Source organism: Molossus molossus, unplaced genomic scaffold, assembly GCF_014108415.1.
Source record: "Molossus molossus isolate mMolMol1 unplaced genomic scaffold, mMolMol1.p scaffold_m16_p_23, whole genome shotgun sequence".
Classification (NCBI taxonomy): domain Eukaryota; kingdom Metazoa; phylum Chordata; class Mammalia; order Chiroptera; family Molossidae; genus Molossus; species Molossus molossus.
This window is the reverse complement of record NW_023425359.1, coordinates 25,355,404-25,373,899: the sequence shown is the minus strand read 5'-3', so window position 1 is coordinate 25,373,899 and position 18,496 is coordinate 25,355,404. Positions and strand designations below refer to the sequence as shown.

Below are 18,496 nucleotides of genomic sequence, written 5' to 3'. Positions count from 1 at the left end.
AGAGTGTGACACAGAAGACACGGGGTCTAAGAAACCACGTAAGGAAGGGAGGTGAGAACACAGTGGTGGATTCGAGCAGAAGGTGTGATCGCCAACTCATGATGTCGATGTCCTTGTTTGTTCATTTAAATAGGTTTTTATTGATTATTTTAGAGAGAGAGGAAGAGAGAGAGAAACATCGATGTGAGAGAGGAACATCCATCAGCTGCCTCCTGCACGCCCCCTGCTGGGGATCGACCCTGCAGCCCGGGCATGTGCCCTGACCGGGAATGGAACCAGGACCCCTCAGTCCACAGGACGACGCTCAACCCCTGAGCAAAACCAGCCAGGTATTTATTTATTTTAAATCCTCACCCGAGGATACATTTATCTTGAGATAGAGTGAGAGAGAGAGAGAAAGAGAGACACTGATGTGAGAGAGACACATCCACTGGCTGCCTCCCGCACCACCCCAACCAGGGCCGGGGACTGAACCGCAGCTAAGGTACATGCCCTTGACTGGAACCGAACCCTGGACTCTTTGGTCTGCTGGCCGACGCTCTAACCACTGAGCCAAACCAGCCAGGGCTATGATGTCACTGATCTTGACTAGAATGAGATACCTGGGCACACACAGATCTGTCTCCTAGCTCTGTCCACTGGGAGGTCTCACAGCGGTGACAGCCCCCTGGTGACAAGGACACCCAGCTCGCAGATCTGGGTCTCCAACACCATCCTCCAATCAAAGGGCAAGGGCGTCGTGGAGAAGTGGCTGACTCTCGGGCGGGGCCTGGGAATGTGCCAGGTGAGGCTGGGGCATCGCATTGGGCCCCAAGAGCAGAGATGCGAAGAGAACACAGCACAATGCAGAATCCGAGTCTCACGCATACGAGTGAATGTGTCTGCGTGTGGACGGACTGGAGGAAGGAGCGGATGGGAGCATTCGCGGCCTCACTGAAGGATCGAAGTCGACCTCACTCCCGGACTTGACTTCCTTCTCAAGAGCCCGCGATGGGAAGAGGGGGAGCCACTTGGCAGCGGGGAGACCTGAGGAACTTCAGCCAGGTGGCCAAGGTCATCAGCCACGATGACAAGTCACGCTGCTGGTGCGCACACCGTTCCCGAGAATGACACTTCACCTGTGGTCTCCAGCCCCCAACCTACCCGGCCCGTCACCCCGAGGTGGACATCGGACAGCCCTACTGAAGGGCATTCCGCAGAACACCTGACCAGCCCTCTTTGTAGTTCTCCAGGTCACCAAACACGGGGGACGTCGGAGCCTGAGATCTGACCACTACATGTCACGTGGTCCCTGGGATGGGATCTGGGAACAGAACGAGAAATGAAGAGGACAAGAGTCCCCCAGCAAGCAGCCGGTCACAGGGGAGGGAGGACAGGGCGCTGTAGAGAGGAGGGGGCCCTGGGCAGGGGTTCCCCAGCCTTGGCAAAGGCCCCGGTTCGCTGTGGGCCTGGGTCCTGAGGAAGCCTATAGGGAACACAGCACAGCTGCCCCTGCCTGTTCTCCAGGCCCCCCTAAGCCTCCTGCCCGAAGGCCTGGGGGCTGGGAGAGGACCCCCCACCCCCACCCCCGACATGGAAGGCCCCTCCTCTCCAGCGGGCGGGCCCAGAATTACAATGAAGTCGATGTAAAGACAATCAAAACAGTATATTTCCTGAAGGCCGGAGCCTGCGGGCTGACATTTGAACCTATTGCATTTGCATTCCAATTTGAAAAGCGCAGAGAGCCAGGAACAGTCATGACGTGATCGTGAATTACCTAATTACTTCAGGATAAAAACGCTTGGCTGGAGGGGAGCAGGGAAGGCTCGCGGGGGCCAGAGAGGGTTTGGGCCTCAGCCCCTGAGGTCGGGCTCACCTTCGGGAAGGGTGGTAGGGCCTGGGGGAAGGCCCCGGGGACCCCAGCCTCAACTGCTCAGGTGAAACCACGTCCTTGCATTTCGGCTGCCCCCACACTTCCCATCATGTGTGCCCGGCTCGGCCTCCCCGAGGTTCCGGCCTGAGGATGGACAGGAGCTGCCCAGAGAGCCTCTGAAAGTCCTGGGCGGAGAGAGAAAGAGAGAGGGTCCCCGAGACCAGCTTTCAGGACAGAGGCGAATTCTCCTGGACCGAGTTGCCCCCCAGTGGCAGAGGAGGCGGCAGCCACTGCAGAGCGGGGCCCTTCCGACCGTCCGACCGTCCGGGGACCTCACGCACCTGCCTGTCACTCCTCACTGGCTGGTCTGGCTGGCGGGGGCCCCGGGACACTAGTGAGGACTCATCTCGGAAGAGGGGCTGAATCACCTCCTCGTATGTGGGAGGAACTGAGGTCCCACACTGATCAGGGGACACTAAGTGTGAGCAACAACTTAGGGGCCAGGGGCCTCCTTCCTCTGCTCTCTGGAGGTCCCTCTCCCAATATCTAGTTTTAGAGGTGGTTCCAGGGGGCACAGCCCCAAGAGGAACTCCAAGCCCAGAAGGCTCGGAGGGGGATGGGGAGCCATATACCACGAGAAGCGACCTCGGGCAGAACTGGGCCCCTGCAGAAAAGGGGACGGAGGGCGGGAGGTGGCGTCCGAGCTCCGGAGTGCAAGGGCAGGCCTCGGAGAGCCCGGGCCAGGGCGCACAGTGGTGTTCTGCGTCCTTGAGAAGTGGGGACTGTGTCTCTCCACCGTGGGTGGTATCCAGGCAGCTGGCCCAGCCTGGGACAGGAAGGACCCTGTCAGAGGGAGACTGCATGTGTGGGAGGCACCAGGACTTGGGGGCAGGCAGCCGAGGGACATCAACGCTCCTCCTTTCCCGGTTGTGCCCAGGGCAGCTCAGGCGCCGAGAGATGCCGCCAGACGTTCACCGAGAGACGAGAGCAGTGTTTTGCTCTGAGACCCTAAGGCCATCTGGAGCCTGGGGTTAGGCCCCAGAGAAGCCCCCACCCTCTCCAAGGGCCAGAGCAGGAAACAGGCAGAATCCCGGGCTGTGTGACGCAGCCACAGATGGTCCCCACCACCCTTTCTCTGCCGAAACCCCTCCCCAAAAATACTTTTTTGGTTTTAGACAAGTTTCCATAGCAACCGAAGTCCCTATCAGCCAGAGGGTTACCATGGCGACGTAACTGGGCTCTGTGTCCACAGCTGAAGGTCCTTGCACCTTATCTGTCAAGCAAGGCTCACAGGAAACCAAGCAAAGGAGGATGGAGGCCCGGCCTGTGGCGGGTGCTGGGGGCTGCCGGCCACGCCCACGGGTCGTGTCTTCTCAAAGCTGCACCCTTGGGCTCTGCCTGGCCAGCTCCTGAGATTCCTCCTCCACCTCCACCAGGCTCAACAACCCCCCCCCCTCTGGACAATCTCAGTATGTGCAGGCAGGGGCGCAGTATTTGTGCAACTCCCCACCAACAGTCCCGTCCAGGTGCCAGGCAGGGCTGGTGTCCACCTGCTGCCTCACAACGCACATGGCTGCCCCCCGGCCCGAGGCGCGCCGTCCGGTCCATGGGCTCATCCGCTGTGTCCTCCCTCCCACACGAGGCAGGAGGTGGAGGGCTGGGTGGCTGATGGCAAAGGGCCCAGCTCTCCCAGTGGAAGGGGAGGAGGGCTGGAGGCCGAGCCACAGTCTGGGGGACCAGTGATCCAGTCTGTGGATAATGGACGAGTGTGTTTCAGCCTCACCACCCGCCCTGCACCCGCGTCACCACTCACTGGCTACTACGCCAAGAGAAGACAGTAGCAACGCAATCTGTCCGCGGGCGCCTCCCACGGCCGCCTGCGCCAACGTTCCCGTGTGCCCAGCCCGCCCGTACCCGGCCTGCCCCCGTGCCCAGCCTGCTGGGCCACCAGACTGGGGACACGTTCTTACTGTGCCCTGAAATAAAACCTCAGCACTCGAAAACAATAAATTCATTAAGAATCAGTGAAAGTGTTTGGTGAAGCTCATGTTTTTTTCTTTACCCTGCAGGAAGTGTTATGTTTAAAATTAACAGCAGCGCTGTTCTTTTTAAAGACGAGAGTCAGGCTTTTCCTTCTACTCGGAAAGGTCCTACTTGCCCGGTGGCCAGTGGGCAGAGTTGTGCGTTTGCCCACACGCACCCGGCGGGGCTGGTCCCCACGACCTCTCCACCGGTCCGTGTGCACCCCCGGGGCAGTCCCGCTGGGGCGTCTGCGAGACTGTGGGCTCCCAGGACCCAGTCTGTTTTGCACGTTCTTTACAGCAAGTCAGAACGCCGGGGAAGCTCCTCGGTCCTCCTGGGCCTCAGTTTCCCCATCTGCAAAATGGAGGGTTTGCTCCTCATCTCTCAGACCCCCTTTGACCGATGCTCTTGCCCCAGCGTCGGGGGCGAGGGGACATCCTCGGTGGGCCCAGCCCTGAGCTGGATTCTTAGGTGTCCCGTGAGCTTGCCCGGGAGCCTGGCTTCATGGAGAGGGAGCTGGGTGCCCTCACTTCTCTCCCTGGCTCTTGTTTCTGGGTGCCATTCAGAGAAATCCTGACAAGCAAGTGGGCTCATGGTGGCTTTGCAACGAAACCTGCCCCCCAGGAGCCCCAGACCCTGGCATCCACAGCCATCCCAAGGAAGGCAGAAGCCCCACTTCCTCCCTTACCCAGGTGGCTGACATCCCCAGCAGCAGCGACCCCGGAGTCACACGCCCGGACGGGCATGGACAGCGAGGTCCCGTCTGCCCTCACGACCAGCTCTCCAGGCCTAACCTCAGTCCTCCGTTCCTTTTCTCCTGGTCCCTCCTGGATACGAAGGAGCCACTCACGCACCATCCCCCACCCCATCTGTCTTTTTACACAAACTTGTGTTCCCTACACACAGAGCCGCTTGAGATAATATACGGCCTTTTTTTTTTTTTTTTTTTGGAAGGAGGAGAGAAGACGAGTGGGTGTGGGGACCGATTCCCTTCCAACTCCGTCTGGCTGCGGCGGACGGGTGTCAGTTTGCAGTCCCTGGACTTACAAGGAGCGGGAAGGAGGCGAGAGGAAGAGGGAAGAGAAGAGGGGTCCTCCCCAGCTGCCCCATGGCTGGGAATAAAGGGGTCAGAGCGGTGGTCTGTTGGGAAGACGGTGGGAGTCTGAAGCCCCTGCCCCCTTCTGTGCCCGACCCCGCTGGCCTCAGACCCCATCCCGAGGGGCCAGCGTCACCTGCCCACAGCCTGAGCTCCTTCCGTCCTGCAGGCGTCTAGGGACTCAAAGTGGACACCAGTCATAGTCAGAAGGGGTCAGAACCCAGAAGTACCACTTGCTGCCCCCCCACCCCGCATCTCAGGGGAGCAGCACCGGCACAGACACGGAGAGAGCTGAGCGCCTGCCTCCTGGCCGCAGCGGTTTGGTGTCGGTGGGTGGGCAGGACGCAAGGTACTCTGGCCTCGGAGTCAAGAGCCTCCAACAGTGTGACCGCAGGAAAGACCCAGGAGGTCCAACAGCCCCAGGCCACGCCTCTCCTTGTCCACCCGCCCACCTGTCCACCTGTGGCCCTTCCCTCCGGAGACAGACTGGAGAGAGGAGACACCTTTCTAGGGTTGTGCGGCGCCTGGTGGTTTCCTACACGTGGTGGAGCCGGCTGAGAGTGGGGGCAGAGATGGGGGGCAGGCAGCGCCGCCTCCGTGAGCCCCCCGCACAGACGGCTGCTTCCTACACCAGCCGCTGAGCCCTCGACAACAGGCGCGGGAGCGAGTGTTGGCGGCACAAGGAGGACTGATTGTACCCGAGCGGAAGCTGTAGAGTTGGCCCGAACACAGGCCAGGGGCAGAGGACACCACGCCAACGCCGCATAGATGCAGATCCATCCGCGCAGCCTGGACGAGCCCGAGGGGAGGGGGGCTTCCTGAGCCGGCAGAGGGAGAAGGTGGGCGCTGGGGAGGGGAGAAGTGGGGGTAGGGAGGTGCTGGTGCCTTTTAATCAGATGCAAATATTCAGGCAGAGGGGCAGGCAGACTGAGTGCCTGCTGCCTGTGTCCACAGGGTGGGCGAGTTTGGGAGGGAACGGGCACCCGGGGAGGCGCTCAGCACACTGAGAAGGACCCACAAACACAGCGTCACCTGGCAGAGAGGGAGGCGGGGCCCAAGGACAGCAGAAGGAGGTGATGGGCAGGGCCGTGTCTCCCGCCTCAGAGGGGCGCTCCCCGGGGGCAGGGGCCGTGTGTCTTCTCTACAACCCGAGCAGCAGGGTGGCAGATACCAGTGGGAAACGGGTGCTGCTCCCGTGCTGAGCACTGTCCTCCGTGGGCCCCACACGGGTTCACTGCACCCTGGAGGGCCCCAGGAGTGGCTACTGTCGGACAGGCTAACCGGTCAGAAAACAGAAACCCGGAGAGGCCAGGGCCTCAGGGCTACTTATCACAGAGGCAGCGCTGATGTGGGGTCTGACCCCTTCCCCTGTGCATCTGACCACTGATTCCGTGTCCTTCCTCCCGGGACCCCAGGCGAGTGGTCGGGGGCGGGGGGGTGGACTTAAGACGGCCGGAGCTGCTGCCAACAGCTTGAGCTGAGAAGCTGGGACTTTAAGATGGGGACACAGAGATACCATTTCGGCAGGAAACCCAATCTCCAGGCAGTGTGGGAACGTGGCAGGACTCCAGCCCCAGGCTGGCTCCTCTGTGCAAATTCCTTCCCATCCCCCATCGGACATCCCACCCCAAAGGCACAGCAGCAGGCCGCCCTCGCCCCAACGCCCTGGCCCAGGCCCCAGCCTCTGCTTCTGGGAAGTGGTGGGTCAGCGCCCGCCCGCCGTGCACCTGTTCCCCCCCGAGATGAGGAAGGAGCCAGGACGTCTTGGCTTCACTGCCCCCAGATGTCCTCCAGCTGCGTGACACTCGGGCCCATCCCATGCCGCAGCCCTGGGAGGACCATTCCAAGACCACCAGAGGGGCTGTTGGCCAACGGCAGGACCTGGAACAGGGGCCCTGGGGTGGACAAGGGACAGTCCGGCCAGGGCCAAGCTCTGGATCAGGCCTGAGTCCCCAGGCCTGCCCAGGAACGAGGACGTTGACAATTCCACCCTGACCTGGGCAGGGCCCGGCCTGAGCTACGGACTGGAAACCCACACAGACAGGGCGACCTCCGCGACCTTCGTGATGCCCACCACAGTTCACCAGAGTCCAGCGCTGCTTTGGCCCGTCTCCCATCACTTCTAAACCACCAGGGAGCCCGACACGTCGCCTCAAACAGTCCTGACACAGGGACTTCTGTGCTTGTCCTCCCTCCTGGGGTGGGCCAGCGCCCTCCCCCTGAGACACAGAGATGAGGGCATCGCGCTCCACCCTGTGGATGGGGACAGACGGGCCAGTGTGCGGTACACGGGAGGTGGACCGGATGTGGGGAGCAGACACAGCGAGGAGCTCAGCAGATATAGGCGCTCGGTCAAGAGAGTTCCCTGCCGCCTGGCCGGTGTGGCTCAGCGGTTAGAGCGTCATCCCGCAGACCAGGGGGTCCCGGGTTCGATTCCGGCCAAGGGCACGCACCTCGGTTGTGGTTTCGCCCCAGCCCCGGTTGGAGTCGTGCGGGTGGCAACTGATCGATGTGTCTCTCTCACGTCGATGTTTCTCTCTCTCTCTCTCTCTCTCTCTCTCTCTCTCTCTCTCTCCCTCCCACTCTGTCTGAAAATAAATGTAAAGATATCCTCGGGTGAGAATTAAAAAAAAAAAAAGAGTTCCCTTCCCGAAACCTGGCTGATCCTGCCAGACCTACCACGCTGCTGCGAGAGAGCGTGGAACCGGCCCACGCCACCGTGGCCACGTGGAAGGCCCACAGTCCAGTACACACAGGGTCAACACGGGCAGGACAGCCCCCGCCCACCCCTCTGGTCTGCGTACACCCCTGAATGACTCCTCACTGTGAGGATGGGGTCACACACACAAGGGCTCAGCTCACAGGGAGCTCGGGGTGACGGCTGGTCACTACGGCTTCATGTGGCGCACAGGGCCTCAGGATGAGGCTTCTGGCCTGTCTGCAGTCTCGGGGTGGTGGGTGCTTCCTGCTAGAACCCAAACCCTGCAGCCAGGCCCGGTGGCCCTGAAGCTCAAAGCTGGGTGGGCTGAGGGGCTGGAGGCCTGGCCCTGGTGCCCCAGGAGCCCGGGGGGGCCCTTGTGGTGGCAGCGGGGGCAGGGACAGCCCCTCCATGCAGCCCCCTGAACGACACGGAGTCAAACAGCCTTTGGGAGGAAGGGCGAGAGGCTGCCAGACGCAGTGTCCCGGGTGAGCTCAGACCCTGCAGCTGCCCCTCACCCGCTCTCCTCCCTTACCCACAGGTCCCACGACGGGACGGCTCCTGGGTGACTCGGGACACGGGAGGGACAAGAACGAAGCCTCTCGTCCACCGAGTGATGACCAGGCTCCTCGTCACTACCAGGCTGTTGCCTCTCTGGCCCAGCTGTTCTTCCGTGGGAGTCGGGCCCCTGGGCACCTAGGAGGCAGCTCCTCGGCCAAAGGCGTAGGGTCCTCGCCCTGGGCAGCTCAGGGACCTGCCCAGAGAAGCCAGGGCCCCCTGGGTATCCACCAGCACCCCCAGGAGGGCAGAGCTCCGGCGGGTCACCAGGGCCAGGAGGCTGTCCTGTGAGTCCAAGCAGGAATCAGCACTCGGAGTGCTTCCTGGGACCGCAGCCAGGGAGACAGGACCCTGCAGACTCTGCCTGACAGGTCTGTCTGGGGTAAGGAGTCCCACCATGGTCATGTGGGTGGCTCTTTCAAACTTGTCCAGTTCCTGTGCACACACACACGCAGAGACACACGCACACACGCAGAGACACACGCAGACACACGCACACATGCAGAGACACATGCACACACGCAGAGACACACGCACACAGAGACACACGCACACACGCAGAGACACACGCACACACGCCTTTAGCATGTGCCTGTTTGCTGGGGGCCACCGGGGGTACCAGTGTTTATATTCACTGCTCCGCATGGCACACACTCTCCTCCGTACACCTGACTCCTGGCCTCACTGAGCTCTTGGGGTTCATGTCTGCATACCATACACCCCAATAATCCAACACCTCCCCACTTTCGTGCCTGAGTCTTTCTCTTAACAGTGGCCATCTTCCTGTCCAGCCGAAGAGCGCAGGGACAGTCCAGCTCTCCCTGGAAACACCTGGGGTTCACAACATCATCCCGCCCCCAGGCCAGACCACACGCAACGGTAACACCCCGCCGGATACCCTCCGGGAGCACCAGGGGTCCCGGGAAGGGCAGGAGAGCGTGCAGGGCACACACGGGCCCGCCCTGGCACGTGGCTTCCACGTCCTAATCACAGGAGCGGCACCCAAACAGTCCAGCGCCAGAGCCAGGGCTCAGACCTCAGACGACTCCGGGGCAGCCGCCGCCCGTGGCCAGGAGACGTATCATTGTATCTCTAAAATAGAGTCGAGGTGGCTCGGGCCGCGGCCGGCTGCCTCGCTGAGGTTTGGCTGGAGCTGAGCCGGAGGAGAACTAACTGTGTGTCCCACACACAGCTCCGAGGAATGGTCTTGGCAGCGAGGGCCTGGAACCTGCCGGGGCAAAGCTCTTGGGCTGAACCTGGAGCCTCAGAGGGACTGAGCTGAGCACCCCCCCCCCTCGGCACCAGGACGGGCTTCAGCATCGGGGCGCCCACGGGGCCCACCTTCCCCTCGTGGAGCCAGCGGCAGAGGTGCTGGTGACAGATGGAAAGCCCTGAGCCACCGCCGCCCCAGGCTCGTGCCGCTGTGCCCACACTCGGCTCCCAGCAGGGGCCACGCTGGCTCACGCTGGCTCACCCTGGCACAGCTGTGATCCTCCCTCGGCCTCCAGCGGGGGACAGAAACAGTTCCTGGGGCCCCAGCCCCGTCTGCACCCCGATCTCTGCAGGAACCCATGCACCTGGAAACGGCAGAGTGAACCCAGGAGGCCCCGCTCTCCTCCTGCGGGAGGCCAGTCCCCGGAAGCAGCAGCGTGGGGCAGGTGTGGGAGGGGTGTGGGCTCCTGCGCCGGCCCAGGGCCCAGCCCTTCCTGTGCAGAGAGGCAGGCCGGGCTCCGCAACATCAAACACATCTGGGTAATGCAAACAGGCTGTGGGAGGTCAGCCAGCGCCGATGAGAAACATGTGGCCGCACTTCCCCTGGCTGGCGGCTCGCACGGTGCTCCGGGCGGAGGGCGGACAGCGGCAGGGCCAGGAGGAGACTCAGCCGGGTGCTGGGGTGCAGACACTGTGAGGAGGGAGGGGGCCTGGGGGGAGCTGGACAACACTGGGCCCAGGGACCAGGGGAACAGGTCCGGCTCCTCCTCCTTCCAACGATTTATTTTAAAAGAAAACACGGGATGGAAAAAAGACACGGTTTGGCCTCTAACATCGGAAGTGGGTCCATGAGAGGCAGTGGTGGTGTCTGCGGGGATCCAGGGGCGGGTTTTGGACCCACAGGTGGAAACTCCCAGGAGACAGAATATGGGCTCCACCGGCTTTCGAATAATGAGTGCTCTCGAGGAAAATAAGGTAGTGAGCCCTCCGTCACTGGGAGTGTGTAAACAGAACACCCACTTGCCGTGGTGCCACAGCGGGATTCAGGTGGGCGGCTCAGCCCGATGATTTCCATGATGTGGCTCCGTGGAATTCGGGGAAGGGCGAGGGCGTGGTGAATTGGACGCGGAGGAGGGACTTTCTCTGCCCGGCTGTGCAGGGAGACTCGCCGTGAGGTGCAGAGGAGATGGCGGAGTGCTGAGCAGCAGGTGTGCACTCTTGGGGCTTCTCAGCCCGGACACCAGGACTGGCTCACCTTGAGCCCCGGGGTCCAAGGTCGCGAGGTGCCGGTGTGTGCAAAGGGACAGGTGCCGAAGGGGAGACTGGTAGGCAGCAGAGAAAGTCTGGTGCAGGCAGCCTAGGCCTGGGGAAGGTCACAGTAACAGACAGGGGGGCGTATGCAGAACGAGGGGAATGTGAGGGAAAACACCCCAGGACTTCAGGTGACTTGGTCCTGTCACCACCCACGCCCATCTCTCCATGGGCTGGTTTACGCTGCGGGAAAGCCCTCGGGTGCCACGGGCACCGTCTCCCCGGGCAGAGCACCTGCCCTGAGACCTGCCCGCCCACCAGCGCTCCTGGGGCAGCAGAGCCCGAGGCCTGTGACAGGGTCTGGGATCTGAAGGAGGCTCCACCTGAAGGTAGGAGCCGGACCCGGGCGGGGCCCTGCGGAGAGAGAACTTTCCGAGCTGCTGAGAACACGCGGTCTCCTCCCCGCCCAGCTGCAGGTCCCCCAGCCAGCTCCTGTCCACACACGGGCCACCACCTTCCTTCAGTCCGAATTCTGCAGAGGTCCTCCAGCTGTGGTCAGGGGGCGAGCAGGGAGCCCCGCTCTCCTGCTAGGCCACGGGGACCCCAGGGGAAGCATCGGATGGCTCAGGTGTGGAGCCCCTAACGAGGTGCTGGGGGAGCCTGCACACCTCCCATCTGCTCTGAGCATCAGTGACCCTAACCACCTCGACCCCCCGGGCACGGAACAGAAAGAAAACACTGTGTTCAAAACCGCGTCTTCCCTCCCCTCCGCAAAGCATCCCAGGGCCCTCCAGTGCAAGCCCCTCCCTCACCCCCCCAACCCACATCAACAACTGGCTTAGAAATGGAGATCTTCCTGCCTCCTCTGAGGCCTCACTGTTGCCATGGCAACCCCTCCCCTGGGTCCTGCCACCTTTGTGAGGAAGTGGGACCAGGACCTTCAGCACCACGGGCTCCTTGACACCCTGACCTTGGCTGCCTCCCCAGCCAGCCTGGTCCCTTTGCCTGGAGGGTGCGAGGGAAAACGACGCTACGCTGCGCCTGCGGAGTGGATGGACATGCTTGGGGAGCCTTAGTGGACGGACATGCTTGGGGAGCCTTGGCCCAGGCCGAGGAGGTGGGGAGAGTAGCCAGGGCTGGAATGTACCGGTTCGGTGTTGACACAGGCTCTCCCTGAGCCGCCTGCCTGGGGCCTCTCCAAGGTTCCACCACCTACTCTGCACCCCTCCCCAGTCCCTCTCCGCGAGAAAAAGCCATTCACAAATGGGGAAACTGAGTCCCAGAAGAGGACACAAAGCTCAGGACTTCCAGACGGGGGCCCGGGGTGGCCGCTCCGGCTCTGGGAGCCGACTGCCTGGCGGTGCCTGTGGGCCGGGTCCAAAGGCATCTGGTTCCGGAACTGGCCCGCGTCCTCGGGCAGTCACCCCTCCGTCTCCAAGTCTCTGGGGTTCTCCAGTGAGACCCTAGTATTTTGGCAGCTTCTGAAGCGAGGGAAGGGGCTGGGCGCCGCCCGGACCATCTGGGCCCCAGCTGATTTCTGAGAAGGAGGTGATCAGGTTTCAGCTCTTCCGTTTATTCCAGAAAGACTCTTACTTGGGGCTGCCTCACCCCCCTCTCTCAGAAACTGGGTCTTGGCAGCTTCTTGGGACTGGGATGATACCAGGGAGTGAGTGTAACTGATTCGGAGACTCTGTGGGAAACTAACGCCCTGTGTCCACAGCCGCCACCCTGAGACATCGAGGCAGCACTCCTGTCCCCAGAGGGCCAGGCCTGACAACCTGGAACACACCTCTGTGGGCTCTAAGAGACGGATCCGCTGTACCGGCCCTTCCTCCATCAGCCCGCTCTCTGTCCCCACCCACCAGAGACAGGCCTGCAAGTTGCCAGACCTCCCAGCCCTGTCCCCCCAATGAGAGAGTTCACCCCTCTACGGGGTCATCAGGGCAGGGCTGGTGGCCTTGGTGAGGCTCCTCTTTACCCGCGAACCTACCCTCTCGATCTGGTGTCCCAGAGGGAGCTTTGACGGGAGGGCTCAGGAGACCGGCAGAATCTGCCTTCCACCCCGACTGCCTTCTAGGGCCCTGGGAAGCTTCCGGCCCTGCCTTCCCCACCTAGGAAGTGGGAGGAGGTCTTCTCTCCTCATCTCCCAGGTGGCTGAGAGGCTCCCCGGCCGCAGGCTTGGAGGGGTGACAGCGCTGAGCTGGAGTGGGGACCACAGCTCAGCCCCTCCCCAGCCGTCGTGGGGACCATTTGTCGGGGTTTCTTTGGTTACTGCCTCTTGAGAAGCAACTAAGACGGCTTCATCCAAGGCAGCCAGGTCTGGGGGCAGCCGGGGCGTCCAGGTCTGGGGACAGCTGATTAGCTAAGTCATACCCAACAGTGGAAGCCTGACCTTGAAAACAGAGCCGTGCCCTCTTATCAGTCTGCATCTCTGACACCCCATTCCGCACCCCCCCAGGCAGATGGTGGGTGCCTCCTTCTCCGCCCAACCAGCCCCCCACTCCCAGCCCCCAGGTGCCTCCTCCCCAGGCCTCGCCACAATTCAAGTATCGCCTCGGACAGAGGCCCAAAGCAGGCCCCCCTCCTCAGTCCCTCTCCACCCAGGTCCCCTTCCTTTGCCCCACGCTGTCCTCCGGGCCTAGAATGATCTCTTTTCCTTTATTGTCCGTCTCACCCCACTACCGGCACTCGCACAGGATGGGCCCACTCCTGAGGTCACCAGGTCTGCACCCGCAACCCCATCCCCACTTGTCCCTGCAAAGCCAGTGTGCGGCCCCTCCGAGAGGCTCCGAATCCTCGCCCCTGGTCAGGGGCTCATCCGGGCCCACACCGGACTCGGGGCCGGGCAGACTGCGGCAGGGCAAACCCGCCCCTGCGCTGCATTCTCCATCCAGAGCGCTACCCCTCGCCCAACCCACCCGCCCTCCTCCGCCAGCCCGTCACTCGGACGCAGCGCTGGCCCCGCCCCCGCATACGGCGCGGACACGCCCCTTCCCAGCCCCCGGGGGCGGCACCGGCCTGGTACCCGGGAAGCTCGTCCCCGGCGCCCAGGACCCACATCCCAGCCACCGCAACAAGTCCTCAGAGCCGGGGCGGCCCCCTGGGCTCCAGGCCGGCGCCGGCCTCCGGCGGCCCCAGCGCGGTCGTGCGGGCTCCCGAGGCGCCGCAGCCTCGCGGTCCGCACCGACCCTCCATCCTCTCCGGCAAGGGGTCCCCGGGCCAGCCGGCGCGGTGCCGGGCGCTCGGGCTCTTTGCAGACTCCAGGCTCGGAGAACAATGGAGCGCTCTCCCGGCTTCTTCCGCCCGAGGGAGCTTTGTCCCTCCCTCCCCGCCGGCTCGGCTTGCAGAGCCCAAGCGCACGGGCTGCACAGTCAACCCCGAGGCTGGGCGTGAAAGCCCAGACCTTTCCACGTCCTCTCAAAACCCGGGGGATTGGGGTCTGGGCCAGAGTCAGATGGAGGGACAGGACGAGCATCCAGATGCGCACAGCTGTCTGCCCGCCTCCCCCACCCCCCCACCCCAGACGGGTCCCCTTGCCAGAACCCCCACACCCGGGATATCCGACTCCTGCTCCCACCAGGGATCCACAGAGGAAGTGGGGCCTCCGCGCTGCTCGGGCGGAGCAGCCTCACATCTGCTCCCCGCACACGTGTCCTCCGGACCCCGCTCTCCCCGGCTCCCCTCGCAAGGCAGGATCGCTGTCGGGGGCCGACCCAGCGCAGACCGGCACCGCTGTCTCCACCAGCCCCAGGTTTTGCCATATTAGGATTCGGGGGTTTAAGATTCTAAGAAGCCGAGGGGCTCTATTTCCAAGACTCCACAGCCCTCCACCCCATTGTCCAGCCTCACCTCAGGCAGGCCAGAGCAGCTTCCTGCTGTGACATTTTTAAGAAGGCACACTTGAGCCTGGGCTTCTGGAGGTGGGCCAGCCCTGCACATCTGGGCGCAATCCTCCCTCCCGACAGACCTGCGAGCCAGAGCCCCCCTCCGGGAGGGGCGCTTCCCCCACACCTTCCCTTGCAGCTGGTTAGGAGAAAGGAGAGCGCAGGGGCGGTGGGGTGGGGCGGGACTCACCCAGCATCTGGCTGAAGAGCAGCTGCTCCAGGTCTCCCAGCACTGTCACCACGAGCTCGGGGTCCACCTTGAGGAAGGCGCGCTCCTCCTGGCCCTTGGCAGAGGGCACAGGCCCGGAGCTCTTCTGGGCCTTGGCCTTGCTAGTGAGCAACTCATCGTCCGACTTGCCATCGTCGCTGACGGCTGCCTCTGGAGCCTTGCTCAGCGGTTTGACCTCGGCATAGGGGCCGCGCGGGATGCGGCTGGGCTTCCCCAGGCTGGGCGCCAGCGGAGCCAGGGGGGTCTTGGCGCTGCCGGCTGAGCCCCCTTTTGCCTGGAAGAGCGAATGCTCCGACTTGGACAGCGTCTTGGACATCAGAGGGGCCTCCCGGCCTTTGGACCCCACCTTGCCCAAGCCCTTGGGCGCCCGGGCCATGTCGTCGCTCCACTCCGGCTCACAGAGCTGCAGCTTTTTCTCCGAGTCCGTCAGGAACGACAGGTTGGTGAGTGACTTCTGCTTGCGCAGGTTGGAGGTGGGTGGCCCGCCGGGGACGCGGCCATCCACGCTGCCAGACTTGAAGACCTTCAGCTCAGCCGCGCTGGGCTTGGCCATGCCGCTGCTGCCGCAGCCGCCGGGCGCCTTGGCGCGCTTGGGCAGCATGCCTCTGCTGTCCACCGCCGCCTTCCTCCCCGAGCCCCGGGGCTCGTCCGCGCCCTCGTCGCCGCCGCCGCCGCTCAGCTCCACCTCGGGCTGCGCGCTCTTGACGCTGCTGCCCAGCATTCTGCCCGCGAGGAGCGCATGGACGATCCGCGCGTCTGCAGGCACGGGGCGGGGGAGCGCAGGGAGGAGGAGGCAGGCGGGGGAGGGGAGGGGAGAGAAAGGACGGAAGAAACCGAGGAAGAAGGGAGAGGAAGGGGGAGGGCGGAGGGCGGAGGCAGAGAGCAAGCCGAGCAAGGGCGCAGGGGAGACACGCAAGGAAGGGAGCCAGGGAAAGGAAAGAGCGAGGAACCGGGGAGCGAGGGGCGGGGTGGAGGAAACGGGGCAGGCGAGGAAATACAAATTAAAATGTAAAAATCAATCAAAGGAAGAATGAAAGCCCCGAAGGCCGTCCCCGCCTGCCACTCCCCGCCCCCGGGGGTCCTGGGGAGCACAGTGCAGCACCCCGCCTTTCTCCACCAGCCTGCCCGGTGGAGCAGGGGCTGCGGCTGCGGCTCCAAGTGAGGCAGGAGGGAGGGGAGGCGGCGCAACCGGGGAGGGGGGGGTGCGCGCGAGGGAAGGAGGTGGGGGAGAGGGCTGTGTGTCTATTTCTGGCTTAGAGGGGGTGGTATTTGCAGCAGATTCAGGGGCGATGAAGATGAGTAGGGGTACGGGAGTTGAGGGGGCAGATAACGGGTGCGGATGAGACCAGCTTTTCTCCTGCTTTGGACTCAGAGACAGAAGAGGCTCTCCGAGGGGCACCGGTGGCTCCCCCGTGCCTGGAGTGGGGGAGGGTATGGAAAGGATCTGCCAAGGAGATGTGGGGGTACAGGTAAAAGGGATTGAGACCTGGAAGGGGTGGGAAGTCAAATCCAGGTCGCTGCTTCCCTGACCCCCACCCCCAACCTCTGGTTACCCCAGGAGACTCTCAGTCCACCTCGTTCAGTCTCTGAGGCACAAGGTCGCTCTCTTGAGGACTGTGGTCTGGAGAGACAGGGCTCAGGGTTGACTGGGAACAGGGCGGGGTGGGGGGCGGAGTGGTATCAGCACATTGAAGAAATCGGCTGATTCTTGGGGTCAGGAGATTGGGCGCCGGTTCTAACCGACTGCGGCACCTCAAGCCCCTGCGCCCTGGGCTCCGTGTTCTCTCCGGTGGCGGCACAGCTGGGGAACTTGGGACCTGAAGGGCTGTCTAACCTGAGAGGTGGGAGAGGCAGGGGGGGCCTTGCCTGCCAGAGCCACTGCGGGGCTGCTGACCTAGCCCTCCTCCCTCCCTCCACCTGGGCCCAGGGAAGGGGGCGGACGGAGCAGGCAGCAACGTGTCCAGGGCTGTCCGTCCGTCAGTAAGGGACAATGCCCACCCTCCCATGGCCTCCCAAGTCAGCTCCCTCAAGGAGGGGCAGGCCCCGGTCCTAACCCCCTGAGCCAGGCACACTGATCACCAATCATCGGCCGCATCCCCACCCTCGACCTTGGGCCCTCTCTCCCCTTGGCCTCGAACCCGCAGAGCCCGTGTGTCTGGTCCACCACTGTCCCAGCGCTAATCCACACGGCCGGCCGGGCATGAGGGCTGCAGTGTCCCCTGACCAGCACCTGGGCTTCTGCCTCCAGAGCTGCCTCAGCACCTTGCATGGGGGGGCTGCAGCACGTGGAGACCTGGGTGCCGGAAGTTAGGTCTGTACCCTGTGCGACTCTGGGTCCTGATGGTATCCCCGAGATTCCACCTTCCATAACCCCAGGCCCGGGTCGAGAGACCATCACATCTGCAGTTACAGGGGTCACAGCAGAGAGGCTGTGCTCCCCACAGCATCGGGAACAGGGAGTTCTCAAGCAGAGAGAGGGGTGTTGGGTAAAGAGCGTGGACCCTTGACTGGGCCTTGGGGATACAGTCTGCCCGCAGGGCGTCAGTGTGGGCCAGAGGATATAAGAAAGACAACGCGAGGCCCAGGGAAGTGACAATCCTGTCCCAGGGAAAAGCAGTGCCATGCGCATCAACACGTTCATCACAGGTAAGACGCAGGTGTGGGTCTCAGTGCAGGAATGACCAGAGGGGCCTGGTGACTGGAGAGCAGGCCCTGGCTGTCCCACCGACTGCAGCAAACCAACCGTACTCAGCAGACCCTGCACACGGGAATGCAGGAGTAAGAGGCCGTGCTGGTGGGGGTGGGGTGTCGGAAGGTTCAGACCAGGAGAGCAGAAGCAGGAGGCGCCTCCACTCACACCTGCCCAAGGAGTGCAGGAAGGAGCCGGGAGCAGCATCTGCCAGAGGTCCTGGGGGGAGTCAGCACGGCCCTGGGGCTGTGTCCGGCCCTTAGGACGCTCACAGGTGGAGTCAGAGTTGGTGATAGCAAGTGACAAGCTGTAAAGATCTGGTTCAAGAGACTGAGTGGTACCTGCCGCAACATGACCTGGGCACAGGGAGTGCCAGAGGAGGAGGCCAACCCGGAGACTTCCTCTGTGAGCACCTGAGGTACCCTGGCCCGTACCCGAACACAAGATCCTGGCTCAAGGAAGAACTCGACACCATCATCCGTGCTGAACTCTGGGTAACCAGGCCCTACCACTTTTTAAAAATATGTTTTATTGCCCTGGCCGGTTTGGCTCAGCGGTTAGAGCATCGGCCTGCGGTCCGGAGAGACCCGGGTTCAGTTCCCGCTAAGGGCATGTACTTCGGTTGCAGTTTGTCCCCGGCCCTGGTTGGTCGTGCGGGTGGCAGCCACTCGATGTGTCCCTTTCACGTCGATGTTTCTCTCTCTCTCCCTTCCTCTCTCTCCCTCCCACTCTATCTGTACAAAAGTTGGAAAAATGTCCTCGGGTGAGGATAAAAAAAAAAAATATATATATATATATATATGTTTTATTGATTTTAGAGAGAAGAGAGGAAGGGAAAGGGAGAGAGAGACAGAAACACTGATGAGAAAGAAACATCAACGTAGATGGATTGGCCGCCTCCTGCGTGCCCCACGCTGGGGATCGAGCCCACAATCCAGGCATGTGCCCTGACGGGGAATCAAACTGGTGACATCTTGGTGCACAGGACGACACTCAACCACTGAG

General features: G+C 62.8%; 1 protein-coding gene across 1 annotated transcript in view; it reads right to left on the bottom strand.

The window, feature by feature from the left end:
- The window catches only part of NAV1 (neuron navigator 1), an 84,732-nt gene extending 69,194 nt beyond the window's left edge, over positions 1-15,538 (bottom strand). The window contains exon 1 of the mRNA XM_036277578.1: positions 14,764-15,538. Within this exon, the coding sequence (XP_036133471.1) occupies positions 14,764-15,523 (760 nt within the window). The 5' untranslated portion in view covers positions 15,524-15,538. The remainder of the gene's footprint in view (positions 1-14,763) is intronic.
- Between the last annotated feature and the right edge of the window lie 2,958 nt (positions 15,539-18,496).